Source organism: Oncorhynchus keta, chromosome 32, assembly GCF_023373465.1.
Source record: "Oncorhynchus keta strain PuntledgeMale-10-30-2019 chromosome 32, Oket_V2, whole genome shotgun sequence".
Classification (NCBI taxonomy): domain Eukaryota; kingdom Metazoa; phylum Chordata; class Actinopteri; order Salmoniformes; family Salmonidae; genus Oncorhynchus; species Oncorhynchus keta.
In genome coordinates this window covers 27,327,347-27,347,463 of record NC_068452.1, presented here as the reverse complement: position 1 = coordinate 27,347,463, position 20,117 = coordinate 27,327,347, and the positions used below count along the sequence as shown (strand labels likewise).

The window sequence follows — 20,117 nt, the reverse complement described above, 5'->3', positions numbered from 1 at the left end:
ATGGAAACGGGCGGCTCCACAAAATATCAGGATTTCTTTTGTATTGAATGTAAACAGTTGTTGGAACAACCAAAACAACGAGTCGCTACATTTCTTATCTGTTCTGTTACTACATTGGGCTTCATGTCCCTTAAAGCTATCCCTGACAGTTTACTTTTTCTTCTTAAAAAACAACAACAGACTGCTTTAAGACCTGTTGGAATTCGCCTTGCAGGGACCCACGTGAAAAAATACTATAGTATTCGATTGTATAAATAATATAATACTCACTGTAGTGTTTTTGCAGACTTTACTGTAGTATTCACTGTAGTGTACCTTTATTTAACAAGGTAAGCCAGTTAATAACAAATTCTGATTTACAATGACGGCCTACCGGGGAACGGTGGGTTAACTGCCTTGTTCAGGGGCAGAACAACAGATTTTTACCTTGTCAGCTCGAGGAATCGATCCAGTTAACTATAGTATAAATACTCTAGTTAAAGAAAATGGTAGTATAAACTATGGTTATTTATGTAGTGCTTTTGTGGATTGTAGTATACAGTAGTATTTACTGTAGTGTTTTTGCGGATTGTAGTATGTATTGTAGTGTTTTTGCGGACTGTGATATTATTGTAGTATTTACTGTAGTGATTTTGCAGACATTACTGTAGTATTTAGCTTACTATAGTGTTTTTGTTTTATTATCTTAGACGTGGAGGATTTTTCCTTCAGGAAACCTACTGGAGAAATACTAAAAGATCACATTTTCCATAACCTTTAAATAGTAGGACTGGGGTCTGAACGGATAGCTCAGAACTTCTACTCTTTTCTATAACCTGTAGGTAACACAATACTGTATGTGGTCTATACTTGGCATGTAGGTTTCTCACTTATTGTTTTGCGGGCATTACTGTAATATATACTACAGTGTTTTTGGGGGGGGATAATATTGAGTATTTACGATAGTATTCTACAGTATACTTCAACATTATATAGTAAGTACTACACATTGAGGGATACTACAGTTATAGCATTGTATTCTACAGTAAAATACAGTTTACTATCATTCTATAGAAGGTACTGTAGTATTCTATAGGAAACTGTAGTATTTATTTTTAAACGTGGGGAGCATTGAGAAACCCCAGACGAATCTAAAGGAACCACAGACTGCCATCGTTTTGCCGTTACAGGCCTCAACTGATCACTGTCCCCATCATCCCCAGGGAAATCAGAGTGTTATGCAAAAGTAGATATAATCTCATGAAACCAAAATGATAATGACAGAACAAATCAAATGTCATTCTCATTCTGGTCACGTAAAGGGTAACACAAATCACAGGATGTCCATGTACTCTGCATAATGATATCATTTAGTTTCGAGGCTTACATAAAATCACATTGATGTTTATGTCCCAGGACCTAGTCCAACTCTACCTGTTTCTGGCTGACCTATGATGGCACCTGGCTGACCTGAATGTTGCTCCACCTTAATTAGGCTCATACGTCTCTTACTTTGGCTGGCTTTCCAGTGGCTTACCAGGTTTTACCACATAATCACAGACCCTACTACTTTACACTTTCCTCTTGAATTTTTTTTCAGCCAGAATATTGTCCCTGGGATCTCTAATGGAGGGAGTGACCAGATTTAGCAGCCCTCACTACACTAATATGGGTGGTAGCTGCACCTGGGCAGTTTCAAGGGGCTTGACCTTGCGTGTGAATTACTTGTGCATTACAGAGAATAATGTATGTGGAAGGAGCATGCCACAACATGGAGATCATGGGAGTAGTATCCTTCAACTGGCAGCAATGTTTCCTCTAAGCAGTGAGCGCGTGTGCGGGCGTGCAGCTCCCCGGGACTGCCATGCAGAAGAAATATCAGCGTGCAGAGAAGCACGAGATTAAACTTCCCTCAACTTTCTAGATTTTCCCCCCTTAGATAACACTATACCACTATACATTAGCTGCTACTGTAGGCTGAACGACAGAACACTCATTACCATGTTAAAATGTTATGTGATGCCCTTTCTCCATTGTTTTTGATGGTAGGCTACTCTGGTAGGCCTACATTATGATCAAATAGCCACAGTAGCCTACTTGACCACTGTTAGTTCTAACTTAAAGCGGGTACATCCTCGGTGTTCACAGTAAACGCACGCCGGAAGTTGCACAGAATTTTCACAAATTTCAAGTTTGCGTTCAACAGACCTGAAATTTGCTCAGTGATGAAAAAACATGAGAGGGAACATTGACTGGCAGGCATAGAATTAGACAGTCCATTTGCTCCTTTGATCCAGGTGCTATTCCCTGTAGGATAGGGAGCTCCTTTCACCTCCCACTGTGTGTGTGTGTGTGTGGCATTAATCTGAGGGCCAGAAGGGTGTGTGTGTGTGTTACAACGGCACCATGACGTCAGTGTGTACCTTACCTGTATAGGAAACCAGTCAAGCGACAAGTGGGAGTGAAGGGATGAGTGAGATCCCAATAGCCTCATCCCAATTAGTCAACACTGGGTAGGGACAGAGTTTCAACACACTGTTTTTGATACAGGCTGTTCTGATACAATCTGTTCTGACTCATTTAACAGTTTTCTTTAAAAATGACCCAGTAAATCCCCTACATAGCCGAGCTGTCTTTCTATATATAAACCTAGCAATCAGACCTCCAGGACAGTCATGTTGCCGTAGACAGACTCAGACAGGCAGAGACCGGGGAGAATGACACAGTTAACCACAGCAGATCATTTGACCATTGTAAAGTGACGTGCTTATGGTCACGCTTCCTCCCTTTGGCACGTGGACACTGGAACGGTTTCACACGGCCGTGTGGAAATACTCTGTCAGTCAGCGGCCCTGGGAGCTCCTCAGCGTTGAGTCACAAGCGGCGTGGTCTTTCGCAACGCTCCCAGAAGTAACCCACGCATTCTAACTTCTCATCCCACACAAGGCGAGCCACGGCCACGCTGTAGACCCACCTTGGATCTGCCTTGAAGATGAAGGAGCGAACACGTTCTTAATACTGTACATACAACACTTCAATTCAAACTATATCACAACTGTTCCCGTCTGCCTTTAGGGCACGTGTCAAACTGATTCCGCAGAGGGTCGAGTGGCTGCAGGTTTTCACTCCACCCGTGTACTTAATTGATTAATTAAGGTCACTGATTAGCAAGGAACTCCCCTCACCTGGTTGTCTAGGTCTTAATTGAAAAGATCAAAACAAATCGGCAGACACTCAGCCCTCCATGGAATGAGTTTGACACCCCTGCTTTAAGGGCTCTGGTTTTTCCAGTTTTGATTAAGGAAGGGAAACGAAGGGCTATTTGTTGATGAAACGATCCCATTGGTCCTCTCAAAAGCTACACAGGCAAGTTAGATGTTCATTTCACTGGGGCCCCGCCCAGCTCGGGACCAGCTTCCATAGGCAGGCAGAGACAGCAGAGATATATAGTAGGCCACACTGTACCCAAGCTAGCTTACCTCACCTGTCAGGTAGGTGTTGTCGATACACCCTGGGAAGAGGCAGGCTAGACAACATTTCTAAATTCCCTCTCTGCGTTTTTCTATATTTGAGGCCCAGTATTTGAGTTGCCTGTCTCCCTAGGGACTAGGGTGTATCCTATTGGATTTGTGACAGTCACAGCCTTAGTGTTGGGTGTGGGGAGTCCCCAGTACATCTTTAGAGGTTACTCCGCATTCCATGACTTTGACCCAAGTGAGGAATCGGGTTTGTGGAACTGTATCCACCAATAACCCAGTATGTGACGTGCCCATTGGATAATACTTTGAGGTCTGAGAGTCACTTGGCCAAACATGTCTGAAACCCCATCATTACCCTGTGACATCACCTGAGGCTGCTTACCTCAGCAGAGGTCATCAGAAGTAGGTTTCTTTCACCCTACGTATATTGTCAGACTATTGTCCTAGATAGTGCACTATATCTATCAATCAAGTTTGAATATGAGTTGTACTTGTGGGAAACTGGTTTCTCTCACTCGTTCTCATGCAAACACACAATCTCTCTCTTTCTCTCTCTCAGGCTATGACTTGCACTTGTTACCTCCTCCTCTCCCTCCCTCCCTTCCAACCAACTACATTCCTTCATCCTGACTATCCTCCCAGAGAGAGAGCTTTGGAGGGGGAATGGAGAGAGGGGGTGGGGATCAGGCAGAAACACTACACCCACCACGTCAGTGTGTGGAGATACAACAGCAACAATGTGGTCGCTCTGGCTACTACTGAGTCTCCATGGCAGCAGGGATTTGAATTCATGACAATATTTTGGGAGTTCCCCAAACATCAGTGGGTGAGTCAGTGTGCTTCCTCTGAGTACTCATGGATATAATGGCCTAAATAGACAGAGTGACAAAGACATAGCTAGAACATTAAAAACAAATACTCCACCACAAAGTTGTTGAAATAGTGGCTTTTGGGTAATTGCATGCATGTGAGACAGAGAGGGGGGGGGGGACAGAGAGAGAGCCAGATAGAGGGGAGAGAGAGGGAGAGAGAGAGAGAGAGAGAGAGAGAGAGGGAGAGAGAGACAGAGAGAGAGGGAGAGAGAGACAGAGAGAGAGAGAGAGGGGAGAGAGAGACAGAGAGAGAGGGAGAAAAAAGGAGTGAGAGGTTTGGGTGGGGGTGTGGACTCGAGGAAAAGAGGGAGGGAAGTGGGTGGAGGTGTGGTTGTGAGTGTTTGTGCGTTCCTTGGCGGCGAGGGCTGAGTCTGACATTTGGAACGTAGAGAGCAGAAGGAATTGGGCTTCAACAGAAAGGCTACCATCAAAAAGTAAGTTGAACATTTGTGTTCTCCTTCAGAACTCTCAACTCTTTGACATTCTCTTCATGTGTTTTTTAAATGATAATAGCCTACATAATAGCCTATATACCTGCCTTCTATTTTATTACTCTCAAGACTAATATAATTGCACACAGTCAGTAGAGGAGTGAATTAATTAGAATTTTAGCTAGCACGTCTTTTGTAATGCAAGCGATACTGGTAGTTTATTCCTTTGCCAGGTAAGTTCAGTGTGGGCGTGTTCAGGTAATTGATCAGGTAGTTGGTTCTGAAACAAACATTACAAGGTGGAAATTCAAATGCACTGCAATTCTGAAACTTTAAGTATACATTTAATTAAAGTTCATAATGCACACGCTTTAGCCCATGAAACCTGTCCAGTAATTTCTGGTAGGTAGCTGAGTGCATGATGGAACTATGCTCCATCCTAGAAGGCAGGGAGTTTGTCATGAATTCAGTGTTTACTCTATGTGACTCTGGCAAACTGCTGAGGTTGGATAGGGTGTACTTTGTATTTCCTTCACATAACAGAACAGCAGCTGTCAGCTCAGAGGTTTAATTGTCTAAGACTAGCTCGAGTTCCCTCTTCATGTGTCCCTTCAGCACTTAGATGAGAAGCTCTCATATGAGAAATTACACAGACCATCTTTTGTGTTCTCAAATATTTACACACAGTTGAGCTAACTAAGAAGTACTTGTTCCCAATTACAGTCATTTTGATGTGTACGTGGGCGGGAAACAACTTGGGGTGGGTCGGTGTGGATGTAGATCACATGTCTGGACCCAACCCAGACCAGCCCTTTATCCCAGAGAGGTTCCCTGCATTCCAGATGGGCTCTCGCCTCACTCTGTCCACACCCACCAGATCCCGAGCCGCTCTATTGCCAGTAGTAGGGGTGGGAAGGAACTCGAAAGTGTATCCGTGAGTTGTTCTCACAATATGATTGTATTTAGGAAAAACAAGCATCAAGCAATCTCGCCTTCTCTCTACTGAGAATGGCCATTCAAACAGTCATTCAGCTTATTTTTTATTTTTATTGTTTATGGTCTTTACTGAATGAATAAATCAAATAATGGCCATTGTAATTGGTGAATTGAGATTGTTTATCAATATTTTGAGTTGAGCTGCCTAGCTAATCTGAACTGGTTAAGGCAGGCGTTCTCAAAGTGGGGTCATTCAAACCCACTAGCAATGGATTGCAGTGGGTTCGCAACCACATCTCAAAATATATATATTTAAAACAGAAATTGTATTATATGAATATTACTAACAACAACAGATGTAAAAAATAAAACAATGTCCAAGGGATCTGTGGAGTAAGTTTAGGGGTTGTAATAAAACACAATGCAATATTATTAATCTACAATATGTTCTTAACTCCGGGTGACATGGGCCTGGGAAGCTCACAGGGATATTGGTATCCACAATAGTTTTACATAAATGCAGTGTAATTTAATCTTTAAAACTGAAAAGTTCTCTCTCTGCCACATGACAAAATCTGTAGAATTGCAGGAAATTAGCTTGGAAACGGCAACATTTTCTCTCAGATGGCAAGAGACGAGCCTTTAAAATGTTCCTCCCTAGGGCCCAAAACTTGGTTTGGGCCCTAGGAAGGGCCACACACTGCCGTAGTCATGGCAATACTCCTTGTATGCTATTATTATCTAACTTGAGTTGTGTTCTGATTATGGGGGGGGGTTACATGATGAATTTACTATCACAAAAGGGGTCCCTGGCCCCATAAAGTTTGAGAACCCTGGGTTAAGGTGTGTGTTTATTTGGGGGAGGTGGGGCAGGCAGGGGAGTAGGTATTTTGTGCAGTTATTTTAAGGAGTGGCGGTTTGTTGCAAGCTACAAACAAGTTACAACTCGTCTCCTGCCGACACTTCCCCCTTTATCCCTCTGATTGTCTCGCTCTCTGTTTCCCAGGCCTATCACTACCTCACTTGACCAATCACTATGTCCTATCTCAAATCTCTTCCTCTGAATCCTTTAGATTCATTTTTTTATCACGCCTCCCTCCATTTCTGTTAGTGTGTGTGGCTATAACCCATCAAGAGTTATGAAGCCGCGCCCTGGGGGGTGCAGACTCAGGCCTTCCATCATTAATGACTGCCTGGTTCAAAGTGCTGAAGCCAAGCCTCACAGTGCAGCCTTTGTCAACATCCATATCTAATAGTATTTGATTAGAAAAATACATGAGATTTAAAGCAACTTTCAATAAACCAAAGGACACTGTACAGCAACAATAGAGTATCTGATTCCTGTCACTCATGTTAAGCCCTGTGACAGTGTCTGTGTCCCTCAGTCTCCCTTTATTTGATATGGTATAGAACAGGGAAGTGTTTGACCAACTTTTAACCAAAAAAATATATACATTTTCTCCCTCTCCCTTGTTTTGTCTTTCTCTCAGTCATCATGTTGGTTCTTCTAGCTGGAATCTTCCTCCTTCACCTCACCAGCATCATCCTCCTCCTAGTGGCAACTATAGACAATGTAAGTAATCCGCCACTGCTCCTCCACTTAGTTCTCTTCATGTTGACATAGCCCTGTGGAGCTACACATGAGTGTCTCTTTCACTCTGTCTGTGGAGTGTTGAATCAAAAGATGAAAGCATGCCATGTTAGCCCTCATCGGCTCAGGCCTTTGGTGCTGTTCTGTCAGTGTTCCACTTTGGTATTCTGGACTACATTTCTGAGCTCACTCTCACCCCTGAAAGAAGATGGGTGACAAACAGGTTGGCCAGTGTTTCATCACTCTGTGTGTGTGTGTGTGTGTGTGTGTGTGTGTGTGTGTGTGTGTGTGTGTGTGTGTGTGTGTGTGTGTGTGTGTGTGTGTGTGTGTGTGTGTGTACCTGTGTTATCGTCAACATTGAGGCTGCATAACCATGCTCTGTCTCCTGTGTGGGATTCCAGTGAGTGTTTAAAGGCCTGTTGTAGTGAGAGGCACATACCTGGCTGCTGTGGTATGCTGCTGCGTTCTACAGATGTACATTCCACCCATTGACTGTTATCCCTGTTCCTGGACATCCAAATGCATGTGACGACACAACACATGAACCTGTGGATGTCCATTGACTATCTCTCCTCTCTGTCCTGTCCAGGCCTGGTGGATGACAAAGACTGTGTCCACTGATGTGTGGGCCAGGTGGATACTGACCAATGGAACCTGGAGCTCCAACGATCTCCCCGGCCAGTACCCTCAAGGTAAGCCTGGGCCATACTGAACCGCTGGGCCAAAATGTAAGGAAACATTCTCTGTGGAAAAAAACCAGCGCTGCAGGAAATTAGCATTGCTCCTGGATATACAGTATATGTAAATATCATCCTACATGTGAATTAAATGTTTTCTTTAGGTCTCAATTCACCCCAAGATATACATTTTTGCAGCACAGAAACAGGAACAGTGTAGTTTATCCAGGATGTGGGTTTACTGCGCTGGAGGTTTGGTTGAATTCAGGGTAGAGCTCCATAACAACTGTCAGACTAAGCCTGCCATCTAACCTGTCTCTGTGTGTCTGTCAGTGTGAAGCATGATTGATCAGTAAAGCACTCTATTGCCCAACGAGGGAGAACAATGCCATTTTCTCATAGAGGAAACTGAACAGAGGGTGTGGCAGGATCAGAGACATGGTTGGGGCTGGTGGGGAGGTTCAGATCTGCTTGAGTACATACACTGAAAGTGCATTACAAATACATTGAGTCTGTGTGAAGACCTTTAGTGAATGTGTGGTCAAAAGTATGTATGTAGCAATGTTGTAACTCTCATAAAGTGTTTTATTTGATTGCTGAGAAACCCTTTTACAACCTATGAAATGAACTCGTCTTAAATCCTCTTATAAATATTCCTTAGCACACAATTTTCCACATTAAAATACTTTCATTGTGTCTCTAAAAAACAGAACTGCCCCTTTCACCTCTGCATTCCAGAGCGTGACACAACACTGTTTTGTTAATATGGTGTTGATTTCTGGGTGTGTCTGTTCTGTAAATAGTCCTTACTCAGTGTCTGTCTCTGTCTCCCTCTACAGAATACCTCCAGGCAGTGCAGGCTAGCTCCATTCTGGCCTGCATATTCTCTTCCCTTGGCCTGTTTGTGTTTGTGGGACAGCTCTTCACTCTGTCAAAGGGACAGAGATTCACCTTCTCTGGCATCTTCCAGCTCCTAGCCTGTACGTATTGCCCTAAACACTTTCAATCTTCAACCTGTTAAACAACTAGTTCTGTCTTTGCTTGACGTTTGTCCCTCCCTCCCTCCCTCCCTCCCTCCAGGCCTGTGCATCATGATCGCTGCCTCCATCTACACAGACATCTTTCACAAGAATGAATCGGATGGTTGGTATGGCCACTCCTTCATTCTGGCCTGGATCTCCTTTGCGTTCACCTTCATCTCCAGTATAATCTACTTTGTCCTGCGAAAGAAGACCGCAAACTAGAAGCAGAAGACTAGCCCAAACCCAAGGGACAGGCTCAATATCTTACGATCGGATTGTTTTTTGTACAATTAGGTATGGATATGAGTGTGGGATACAAAAGGGGAGAGTTATCCACAGATTTTCTGGCTTGAATTTTGATTCATGTATCTCTTTTGGTTCCCTGAAGTGTGTCTAAACATATTGTAATAACTTACCTGTTCTGCCCACAGTTATAACTTACCTGTTCTGCCCACAGTTATAACTTACCTGTTCTGCCCACAGTTATAACTTACCTGTTCTGCCCACAGTTATAACTTACCTGTTCTGCCCACAGTTATAACTTACCTGTCCTGCCCACAGTTATAACTTACCTGTCCTGCCCACAGTTATAACGTACCTGTTCTGCCCACAGTTATAACGTACCTGTTCTGCCCACAGTTATAACGTACCTGTTCTGCCCACAGTTATAACGTACCTGTCCTGCCCACAGTTATAACCTACCTGTCCTGCCCACATAGTAATAACCTACCTATCCTGCCAACATAGTAATAACCTACCTATCCTGCCAACATAGTAATAACCTACCTGTCCTGCCCACATAGTAATAACCTACCTGTCCTGCCCACATAGTAATAACCTACCTGTCCTGCCCACATAGTAATAACCTACCTGTCCTGCCCACATAGTAATAACCTACCTGTCCTGCCCACATAGTAATAACCTACCTGTCCTGCCCACATAGTAATAACCTACCTGTCCTGCCCACATAGTAATAACCTACCTGTCCTGCCCACATAGTAATAACCTACCTATCCTGCCAACATAGTAATAACCTACCTGTCCTGCCCACATAGTAATAACCTACCTGTCCTGCCCACATAGTAATAACCTACCTGTCCTGCCCACATAGTAATAACCTACCTGTCCACATAGTAATAACCTACCTATCCTGCCCACATAGTAATAACCTACCTGTCCTGCCCACATAGTAATAACCTACCTGTCCTGCCCACATAGTAATAACCTACCTGTCCTGCCCACATAGTAATAACCTACCTGTCCTGCCCACATAGTAATAACCTACCTGTCCTGCCCACATATTACCAAGTCCATGTTTAGTTTTCAATATAAAGTGGGACAACATTTTTAAAGTGAATGAAACTTTTACAGCCCTCATATTTGTTGAAGGTATAGGGGAGTCAGAGAGTATAGACTGACAGTATCTCATTATTTCAGAATCATAGTCCTGAACTATTCTTGCTTACATTTGATTTATTTCTCAATTAGGCTCATAATAAAACAAGGCCAAAACTCTCAAAACCAGAAGAATGAATTGACTAGTGCCGCAAACAGAATCCAATTTGAGAAACTGTCAACGATCATTACCCCGTTTGACTTACAGCCCTACTGTAGTGTGCTGAATAAGACAAAAATATGATGTATTTGCCAATGTCCATACATTGAATGGAACATTAGTACTATCCTCACTGCTAAATGGACCACTCCCCTTTTTAGTTATGTCATTATTTTATGCTTTGTACCATTAGTCTTATTGTGTAGGTTAACTTCCGTTTGTCTGAATCAACCACCCCAGACACACCCATGGACTGACAGACAGACGGATAGATCTTGAGTGCCTTGAAATCTGACAGAGCATATTTGCTCGCTGCACATTGAGATGTGTAAATATGAACATGTTTGGTTACACATTGTGCTTTGTATGTCTAATGCAATTTTATTTTTGTTACTATTATCAGTATGATAATAATTTGTATTAAAACCTGATTTAAATCTAATTTCTCCTGTCAATGCTAAACAATTCAATATTAATCATAATTGGTGAAGGAGGACCGATTGCAGGAAGATGAATGATACCTAGTCACTGGTAGAGGGGCACCACAGTGAAACTGACAGAAGGCATACTAGTCTGTGAATGAAATCATTTTGCACATTTTCACAAAGTGTTATTTACAGCATGTATACAAGTTTGGACAGAGAGCTTCAGACTACTTCACACTGATTTGCTCTGTCAAAATCCAAATGCATGTTGGCTCATAGGTAAGTATCACACACATACAGTCAAAGTGGGCTGTACTCCTCATCTGAGTACTCCCTCCCCTCTTCCTCCATCTCTCTGCCCCTGTCCTCTGAGTAGTACTGGGGTGTGTAACTGTGGACGGACAGGGGTAGAGTGATGGAGGGGAGGGAGTGGCGGTGATAGGGGGACAGGGGAGCAGGGTGGGACGGGGGAGGTGGGAAGTATTCAGGGTGGGGGAGTGTGTAGCAGTGGGGGAGGGAGTGGGTGAGTGGACGGGGTGATGAGGTTGGGGGTGGCGAAGGGGAGTCATAGTAGGGTGACAGGGGTGAGAGTTCTGGGGATGGTGAGGACATACAGGGGTGAGGGGGCGGAGGGCAGTAGTAGGGGGCCGGGGCTAGCAGGGGCTCTATGTCAGGGAATCGAGGGGGTACAGGCGGGCTTTGCGCCTACGCTCCATTACAGTCTTCTTGGTGTAGTTGTTGAGGGTGGAGACTCCTGACAACATGCAGCAGGTAAAGGCCAGCCATGCCACACTAAGACAGAAACAGAGTAGAGAGACAGGAGCAGCAAGGAGGATCGTGTTAATCTGAACCCATGTGTGGAAGCCTACAAAACATATTTCATACCCTTATCTTACTAAAACACAATTGCTACAAGGCATATGTGATATTGCAATAATCTATTTGAGATGGGCAGAGGTCTTTAACAGGAGCCCAGGCCTCATGAGAGTCGTTGAGATATCTCTCTTATTTAAAGGGGAAAATGTAAACACTTGAGACCAAAGAATCAGGAGAGCACACTGAAGATCAGAGAATAAGTAGTGGTACAGTAGTAAACAGTGTGTGTGTGCAGACTCACTAAAAGCCCCAGGAGTAGCCATAGCTGTGTGGTTTGAAGTCCTCTGGACCCATAGAGGCAGTAGTCTGAAACACCTGCATGAACATCATGTGAGCCACCATTCCCAGTAACCCTAAGAGAATTAAACAGACATCGAAAGCTTTTATGTGGATTCCATCAGAGGGACATTTTTATTTCTCATACAAGCACTGATTTCACTAATAGCTTTATTAAAGATAGTTTTACTTGCAATGACTGTGATGTGTGGGTGTCTTACCTACCTTATTTGGGACGCACTGGTTGTAAGTTGCTCTGCATAAGAGCTTCTGTTATAACAGGTTTTTCCCAAACTCGGTTCTGGGGCCATCCCCCGGGTGCACATTTTGGTTTTTGCCCTAGCACTACACTGATGACTCAAATCATTAAAGCTCGATGACTAGTTGGTTACTTGAATCAGCTGTAGTGACGACGACTCAGAACAGAGTTTGGGAAACCCTACGCTAATTGATTAAAAAAAAGATAGAATCTAAATTCAAATGTGTACCTCCTAATATAGTGAAGACTGCAGAGTAGGCATTGAGGAGCTGTCCCCAGATCTGTGAGGGCCAAAAGGCATCCAGACACAACTGAAGAGACAGCAGCACACAGCTGATACACAGCAGCCCAACATACATGAGCTCCATTGACACCGACAACCACAACATTCCTGCAGGGAGAGAGAGGACGATTACAGTACAACTGTGTCATGACTGTGCAATGTGTCTCAACATACAATCTTGACACTGCAGAATCATTTACCTTTTTCACCCCCTGGAGTTAAAGAAAGAAAACTGCGACACTTTTCCTCTAAAAAAGAAAATACATGATTATTTCATGAATAAAATCATGATCATCTATCAGACAAGGTACATTTATGTGTGGGATAGATTACACACATAGTCCTTGAGAAATCCTTTCTACCCAATGGGCACACATCATTTCAACTTGGATAATTGGGTAATATTTGGTTTAGACAGTTGTTCCAATGTGTTATCACTGTGCTTTCAACCATCTAAAAGCACAACCAAATGTCTGATCTTTGGTTCATCTGTACTACAGTTTGTGTTATCACTGTGTTTCATCTAACAGCAGAACCAAATGATCTGGATTGCAGTTAAATGACATTAAAAGGGTAGGTTTAACAGAGAAAATGAAATGTAACCATACTTTATAAGTCATATATCATCACTAATACTATTTAGGCCTGTATATAGCATCTGCAATTCAACCAAAAGATAGACAACACATACAGCAGAGGCTTAGGGTTTCAAGCTTTGGTTGATTTGAAATGTAATCTTCAAGTTAATCATTAACATGTTGGATTCACGTCTCCATCTAAACCAAACATCTAAGTTAAAGAACAGGACGAAATAAGTGCATTTAAAGTTTGATTGAATTAGATTTAGTCCTGTTCTTTCATTTAGATTTTTGGTTTAGATGGAGACTTGAATCCAACATATAAATGATTCATTTGGAGACAAATGAGCTTTATCAAGTCTTGTCCAGGCCCAGCTTTAGGGTGTTGAGTTCAGTCAAGGTGGGGGGGTTGTATAATATAAACCTTTCTCTCTACCTGGTCATAATCCATAATTAAGTCATGCTGTTAGAATCTAAATCCCCCTGAACAGAGCACCGATAATAATCCTCTTTATAGAGTGCAAGAACTCACACACACACACACACACACACACACACACACACACACACACACACACACACACACACACACACTCATTAATCTCACCAGCGATATTCATTTTGATCCTCGCTTCCCATTGTTACATTATTGTGTGACTGCAACTCCCCCACTTTGAACCCACTATATTCAACTCCCCCACTTTGAACCCACTATATGCAACACCCCCACTTTGAACCCACTATATGCAACTCCCCCACTTTGAACCCACTATATGCAACTCCCCCACTTTGAACCCACTATATGCAACACCCCCACTTTGAACCCACTATATGCAACTCCCCCACTTTGAACCCACTATATTCAACTCCCCCACTTTGAACCCACTATATTCAACTCCCCCACTTTGAACCCACTATATTCAACTCCCCCACTTTGAACCCACTATATTCAACTCTTGGGCACAATCCTAGAGGTATTAAAGTTCCAACCATTTTCACCCCCCAAAGTCTCACCCCAGGCGTCAGTGTAGATGTTCTCCTCACAGCTCATCCACATGCCTGCATGGAAGGCAGGGAAGACGAAGCGGTCGTCCCCCGTCTCCCAGGAGAACTGGATGGAGGTGGAGTTATGCGAGACCCCAGGCACAGGTATGCATTTGGTCAGTTTGTTGGCCGAGCAGAGGGGCTTGGGGACCTTCTGACTGCCCTCACACCAGTAGGACGACAAGAGGGCCATGGCCCCTAGGACCAGAGACACTAGCGTCTGGAAGAAGGTGAGCTTGGGGGTCCGCACCCAGGACAGAAATGACATGATGAAGGGAGAGAGAGGGAACCTGGGGTGGGAGGAGGTGTTGGAGAGGGGGAGAAGAGAGAAGTTGTATTTTAACAGCTGGTCAAACACTCCCTCAGTCTATACTATATAATGACAAAGGTAGACGGGCCCACTTCAGACACAGACTCTGTCAGAGCACTTAACATGACAGGAATCAGATATGGGCGTTGACAAAGGCTGCACTGTGAGGCTCGACTCCAGCTCTGTTTTAAACAGTATTAAGATAGTTGAGAGAGAGCATATGGAAAAGGAAAACAAAGTATTCAGAGGAATTGCCAACCCAACTGAAAGAAAACAATCTAATCCCCCAAAGTCTTTCCTTGCTTGGACACCCCTCACCCCACTTTATTTTGACCTCCACACATAATTGGAAGAGGAAGTGTAAACTCTAACATAGCCTATTAGCTACAAAGGTAACTCCGAACACATTTTCAATAAGAGCAGCTGTTTAACAAAAGTTAGACATGTGTTGGGAAACACTTATGTCTAAGTTCATTAAGAAAGCTTACCAGCAGCCAGAGGCACTTTCTGTACTGGTAGCTTATTCGTAGGTGCTTTTTCAAAGCCTGTGAGAGACTCCAGTAAGTGTAATACCAAATACACTACAAACTCTGTTTACAGTGCATCCGGAAACTATTCAGACACCTTGACTTTTCCCACATTTTGTTACATTACAGCCTTATTCTAAAATGCGGGTAGCCTAGTGGTTAGAGCAGGTAGCCTAGTGGTTAGAGCAGGTAGCCTAGTGGTTAGAGCAGGTAGCCTAGTGGTTAGAGCAGGTAGCCCATTGGTTAGAGCAGGTAGCCTAGTGGTTAGAGCAGGTAGCCTAGTGGTTAGAGCAGGTAGCCTAGTGGTTAGAGAGTTGGGCCAGTAACCGAAAGGTTGCTGGACAAAAAAACATGTTTTTTTAATAAAAAAATCTTTCACCTTTATTTAAGCAGGTTGGCCAGTTGAGAACAAGTTCTCATTTACAACTGCGACCTGGCCAAGATAAAGAAAAAAACAGTGCGACACAAACAACACAGAGTTACACATGGAATAAACAAAAGTACAGTCAGTTACACATTAGAAAAAATCTATGTATAGTGTGTGCCAATGAGGTAAGATTAGGAAATAAATAGGCCGTAGTGGCAAAATAATGACAATTTAGCAATTAAACACTGGAGTGATAGATGTGCAGAAGATGAATGTGCAAGTAGAGATACTGGGGTGCAAAGGAGCAAAACATGTAATAAAATAAATAACAATATGGGGATGAGGTAGATGAATCCTCAAGCTGACAAAGTAAAAATCTGTCGTTCTGCCCCTGAACAAGGCAGTTCACCCACTGTTCTCCGGTAGGCCATTATTGTAAATAAGAATTTGTTTTCAACTGACTTTCCTAGTTAAATAAAGGCAAAAAAATAATAATTCAATACCCCAAAATGACAAAGCGAAAACAGGTTCGCAAATGTATAAAACATAAAAAACAGAAATACCTTATTTTACATAAGTATTCAGCCCCTTTGCTATGAGACTCGAAATTGAGCTCAGGTGAGCTCCTTGAGATGTTTCTTCAACTTGATTGGAGTCCACCTGTGGTAAATTCAATTGATTGGACATGATTTGGAAAGGCACACACCTGTCTACAGTATATAAGGTCCCATAGTTGACAGTGCAAGTAGAGAAAAAACCAAGCCATGAGGTTGAAGGAATTGTTCGTAAATCCATGACAGGATTGTGTTGAGGCACAGATCTGGGGAAGGGTACCAAAACATGTCTGCAGCATTGAAGGTCCCCAAGAACAAAGTGGCCTCCAACATTCTTAAATGGAAGAAAGTATTTGAACCACCAAGACTCTTACTAGAGCTAGCCGCCCGGCCAAACTGAGCAATCGGGGGAGAAGGGCCTTGGTCAGGGAGGTGAGAGTTCCTCTGTGGAGATGGGAGAACCTTCCAGAAGGACAACCATCTCTGCAGCCCTCCACCAATCAGGCCTTTATGGTAGTGGCCAGACGGAGGCCACTCCTCAGTAAAAGGCACATGACAGCGTCCCTGGAGTTTGCCAAAAGGCACCTAAAGGACTCTCAGACCCTGAGAAGCAACATTCTCTGGTCTGATGAAACCAAGATTGAACTCTTTGTCCTGAATGCCAAGAGTCACGTCTGGAGGAAACCTGGCACCATCCCTTCGGTAAAGTATGGTGGTGGCATGTCCTTGAGTGGCCCAACCAGAGCCCGGACTTGAACCCGATAGAATATCTCTGGAGAGACTCGAATATAGCTGTGCAGAGACGCACCCCATCCAACCTGACAGCTTGAGAGGATCTGCATAGAAGAATGGGAGAAACTCCCCAAATACAGTTGTGCCAAGCTTGTAGCGTCAGACCCAAGAAGATTCGAGGCTGTAATCGCTGCCAAAGGTGCTTCAACAAAGTACTGACTAAAGGGTCTGAATACTTACGAAAATGTATATTTGGGGTTTTACCCCTGTGCAAGAGGGCAGGTGTAGTTTGAGACGGATTACATCCCTAATTATATAACTGAATGACAAAGAATGGGAGAATACAAATCGAAACGGTAGGAAGACCAGCAGGACTAGAAAATGTCAGCAATTACAGGAGAAAATAGCTTTTCTATTAATCCTATAGAACAAATAATGGCTCAAATGTTCAGAAGCATTGACGTCAGACAGTAAGGATCATTTGAAAGAGAAAGGACCCACCTTCTTCAACCTGTCTTATTTCCTCTTTATCTCCAGTTCTTCATGTAGTGAGTGTAGATTGTGGTAGTATTTAATGGACTCCTATTCCTTTACCCGTCTCCTCTCTCTCTTCTCTTCCTCTCCATCAGATAGCATGTCAGTGATTCAGGGTGTTGACCCTCACACTAACCTATGTGGAGTGTGTGGCTGTCACTCTTCATGATACCGCTTGGTCAGTAAGTCAGGGTGCTCAACCAAGCCTTAAGCTCCCCTCTTCTTTAATCTATTGATACAACTCTAAATCCACAGTGGACAACACCATTCAATCTGTTCTCATTTTCCTCCATTTCATCCACTCTTTTACCCCTCCTGTCTTCCTGCTTTCTCTCGAACTGGCCACACTCTCCTAATACCACCAGTTTGAATATAGTGTACCAGATATAGTGTACTAGAACCACAGCAACTTTCAAAGTAAAATGTATGACTTCACATCACTTCAATATTAATTACACCGTATGATAATATATGCCATTTAGCAGACGCTTTTATCCAAAGCGACTTACAGTCAGTCATGTGTGCATACATTCTTCGTATGGGTGGTCCCGGGAATCGAACCCACTACCCTGGCGTTACAAGCGCCATGCTCTACCAACTGAGCTACAGAAGGACCATGATGTATTTCATCTCACAAATAAGAAACTCCTGGACAAATTCTATTCCCACACAGACATGCTCCTGGTAGTTAGTCTCAGAGACTTTCCATAGAACTTTACCAGAATGGTAAATCTCCCATCTCTTTTTCCTCAGAACATCCTGAATAAATAGCATCATTTAACTATTTTATTTCTTGTAAGGTCTTGATTCAATCCGTAGCGCTGAAGATCTGCGCTGTAGCGCAATTGAAATGTAAAGGCCCAGCGTAGTCAAAATTCTGTTTTGCCTGTGTCTTATATCATATTGTACAACAGCTTTAAAAGCCTGAAAAAGTTGACCTGTGTTATTTCCTTATAGTCAGTCTGGTTGAAAATACACTGGGAAAAAAACATGTAACCGCAACATGCAACATTTTTCAAAGATTTTACATAGTTACAGTTCATATAAAGAAATCAGTCAATTTAAATAAATTCTAATCTATGGCTTTCACATGACTGGGGCGAGGATCAGTAAACCAGTCAGTAACTGGTGTGACCACCATTAGCCTCATGCAATGCGACACATTTCCTTCAAATAGAGTTGATCAGGCTGTTGATTGTGACCTGTGGAATGTTGTCCCACTCCTCTTCAATGGCTGGGGGAAGTTGCTGGATATTGGCGGGAACTGGAACACGCTGTCGTACACGTCGATCCAGAGCATCCCAAACTTGCTCAATGGGTGACATGTCTGGTGAGTATGTAGGTCATCGAAGAACTGGGACATTTTCAGCTTCCGGGAATTGAGTACAGATCCTTGTGACATGAGGCCGTGTATTATAATGCTGAAACATGATGTGACAGCGGGGGATGAATGGCACGACAATAGGGCCTCAGGATCTCGTCACGGTATCTCTGTGCATTCAAATTGCAATCGATAAAATGGAATTGTGTTCATTGTCCGTAGCTTATGCCTGCCCATACCATAACCCCACCGCCACCATGGATCACTCTGTTCACAACACTGACATCAGCAAACCACTCTCCCACACAACACCATACACACCGCCTGCCCAGAAGTGTTTAAACCCGGGATTCATGGTGGACATTCCTGCAGTCAGCATTCCAATTGCACGCTCCCTGAAGACATCGCTGGCAATGTTACAACTGTTAAAGACCTATATCCATCCTGCCCTGCCTATCTAAGGTCTTCGAAAGCAAAGTCAACAAACAGGTCACTGACCATCTCGAATCCCACCGTACCTTCTCCGCTGTGCAATCTGGTTTCCGAGCCGGTCACGGGTGCACCTCAGCCACACTCAAGGTACTAAACAATATCATAACCGCCATCGATAAAAGACAATACTGTGCAGCCGTCTTCATCGACCTGGCCAAGGCTTTCAACTCTAGCCTCGGTTTTTCTAATGACTGCCTTGCCTGGTTCACCAACTACAACTATCGAACCAGGGTCTGTAGTGTCGCCTCTAGCACTGAGATGCAGTGCCTTAGACTGCTGCACCACTCGGGAGCCCCGTAAACATGTTGTGCCAAACATTTGAGAGAAATAAGCTTTTTGTGTTTATGTACTTTTTCTGTCTGCATTGAGCCTTTAAAAAGGCCATTTTAAAAAGGCCATTTCCGTTTGAGCTGACATATGCAGTGTTTACCGTGAATGCAGAGTCTCCGTGAACACAGGAACATTGCCTTTAAATTTCAATCATGCTGTGGTGCGGATCTTCAGCGCAATGGATTGAATCGAGCCCTTGGGGTTCAGGAAAGTAGGGAGCTGGCTCCAACCACAAGAAGGAGCTCTTCATCAACATTAAGGAAAAAAACAGAATTACACAACACACATCCATGATGGAACATACAGTACAGTACTCAAAACACCATGATGATGTCAAAACACAGACTAGCATCCCTACTGAACTTCAAGGAGACATGCAGAGGGACGGACACTCATAACTCAAAAAGGTGTTTCTGCTAAGACAATATGGCGACCATGCTTCAACCAAAATGTAGCTGCAGGGCACAGTTCTCAGCACATTTCTGACATTTGGGTTCTGAATGACATTTGTGACTGAATGACATTTGTGACTGAACGCATCACTCACACTTGGGTCTGATATGTGGGGCCAGATTTAATCTTCACTTGGAATATAAAGTGAACCTGAGGCTCACTGTCAGCGGTACACAATTTAAATCACAGCAAGAGTGAGAAGAGTGTGTGCGTG

The 20,117-nt window shown here is 43.5% G+C and overlaps 2 protein-coding genes across 32 annotated transcripts; one reads left to right on the top strand and one right to left on the bottom strand.

Moving 5' to 3' along the window:
* Window positions 1-4,265: 4,265 nt before the first annotated feature.
* Window positions 4,266-10,984, top strand: LOC118384180 (epithelial membrane protein 2-like). Of its 2 annotated transcripts, none has more exons than XM_052491172.1 (5): window positions 4,266-4,284; window positions 7,188-7,270; window positions 7,878-7,980; window positions 8,805-8,945; window positions 9,046-10,984. In XM_052491172.1, the coding sequence occupies exons 2-5, from the start codon at window positions 7,193-7,195 to the stop codon at window positions 9,207-9,209; spliced, it is 486 nt and encodes a 161-aa protein (XP_052347132.1). In that variant the 5' UTR covers window positions 4,266-4,284; window positions 7,188-7,192; the 3' UTR covers window positions 9,210-10,984. The 2 variants fall into 2 exon arrangements, with proteins under 2 accessions (XP_052347132.1, XP_052347131.1); XM_052491171.1 differs by lacking the exon at window positions 4,266-4,284 and adding an exon at window positions 4,609-4,764.
* LOC118384179 (germ cell-specific gene 1-like protein) lies at window positions 9,382-19,871 on the bottom strand. 30 transcript variants are annotated; one of them, XM_052491151.1, is made up of 10 exons: window positions 15,500-19,871; window positions 14,254-14,573; window positions 12,862-12,909; window positions 12,608-12,769; window positions 12,085-12,196; window positions 10,133-11,759; window positions 9,998-10,081; window positions 9,774-9,913; window positions 9,560-9,717; window positions 9,382-9,507 (listed from the first exon to the last, which is right to left on the bottom strand). In XM_052491151.1, exons 2-6 carry the CDS (start codon window positions 14,549-14,551, stop codon window positions 11,633-11,635), a joined length of 747 nt encoding a protein of 248 aa, XP_052347111.1. In that variant the 5' UTR covers window positions 14,552-14,573; window positions 15,500-19,871; the 3' UTR covers window positions 9,382-9,507; window positions 9,560-9,717; window positions 9,774-9,913; window positions 9,998-10,081; window positions 10,133-11,632. The 30 variants fall into 30 exon arrangements, with proteins under 30 accessions (XP_052347111.1, XP_052347113.1, XP_052347115.1 ...); XM_052491153.1 differs by having other exon boundaries at window positions 9,774-9,885; XM_052491155.1 differs by having other exon boundaries at window positions 9,774-9,857.
* Window positions 19,872-20,117: the final 246 nt, after the last annotated feature.

Excerpts from the sequence above, each read along its gene's own strand:
- LOC118384180 (XM_052491172.1), top strand. The coding sequence starts at position 7,193 with ATGTTGGTTCTTCTAGCTGGAATCTTCCTCCTTCACCTCACCAGCATC. Across the intron at positions 7,271-7,877 it reads TAGTGGCAACTATAGACAAT|GCCTGGTGGATGACAAAGAC; the intron begins GTAAGTAATCCG and ends TGTCCTGTCCAG. Across the intron at positions 7,981-8,804 it reads CCCCGGCCAGTACCCTCAAG|AATACCTCCAGGCAGTGCAG; the intron begins GTAAGCCTGGGC and ends CTCCCTCTACAG.
- LOC118384179 (XM_052491151.1), bottom strand. The coding sequence starts at position 14,551 with ATGTCATTTCTGTCCTGGGTGCGGACCCCCAAGCTCACCTTCTTCCAG. Across the intron at positions 12,770-12,861 it reads AACTCCAGGGGGTGAAAAAG|GAATGTTGTGGTTGTCGGTG; the intron begins GTAAATGATTCT and ends CTCTCCCTGCAG. Across the intron at positions 11,760-12,084 it reads GGCTACTCCTGGGGCTTTTA|TGTGGCATGGCTGGCCTTTA; the intron begins GTGAGTCTGCAC and ends TTTCTGTCTTAG.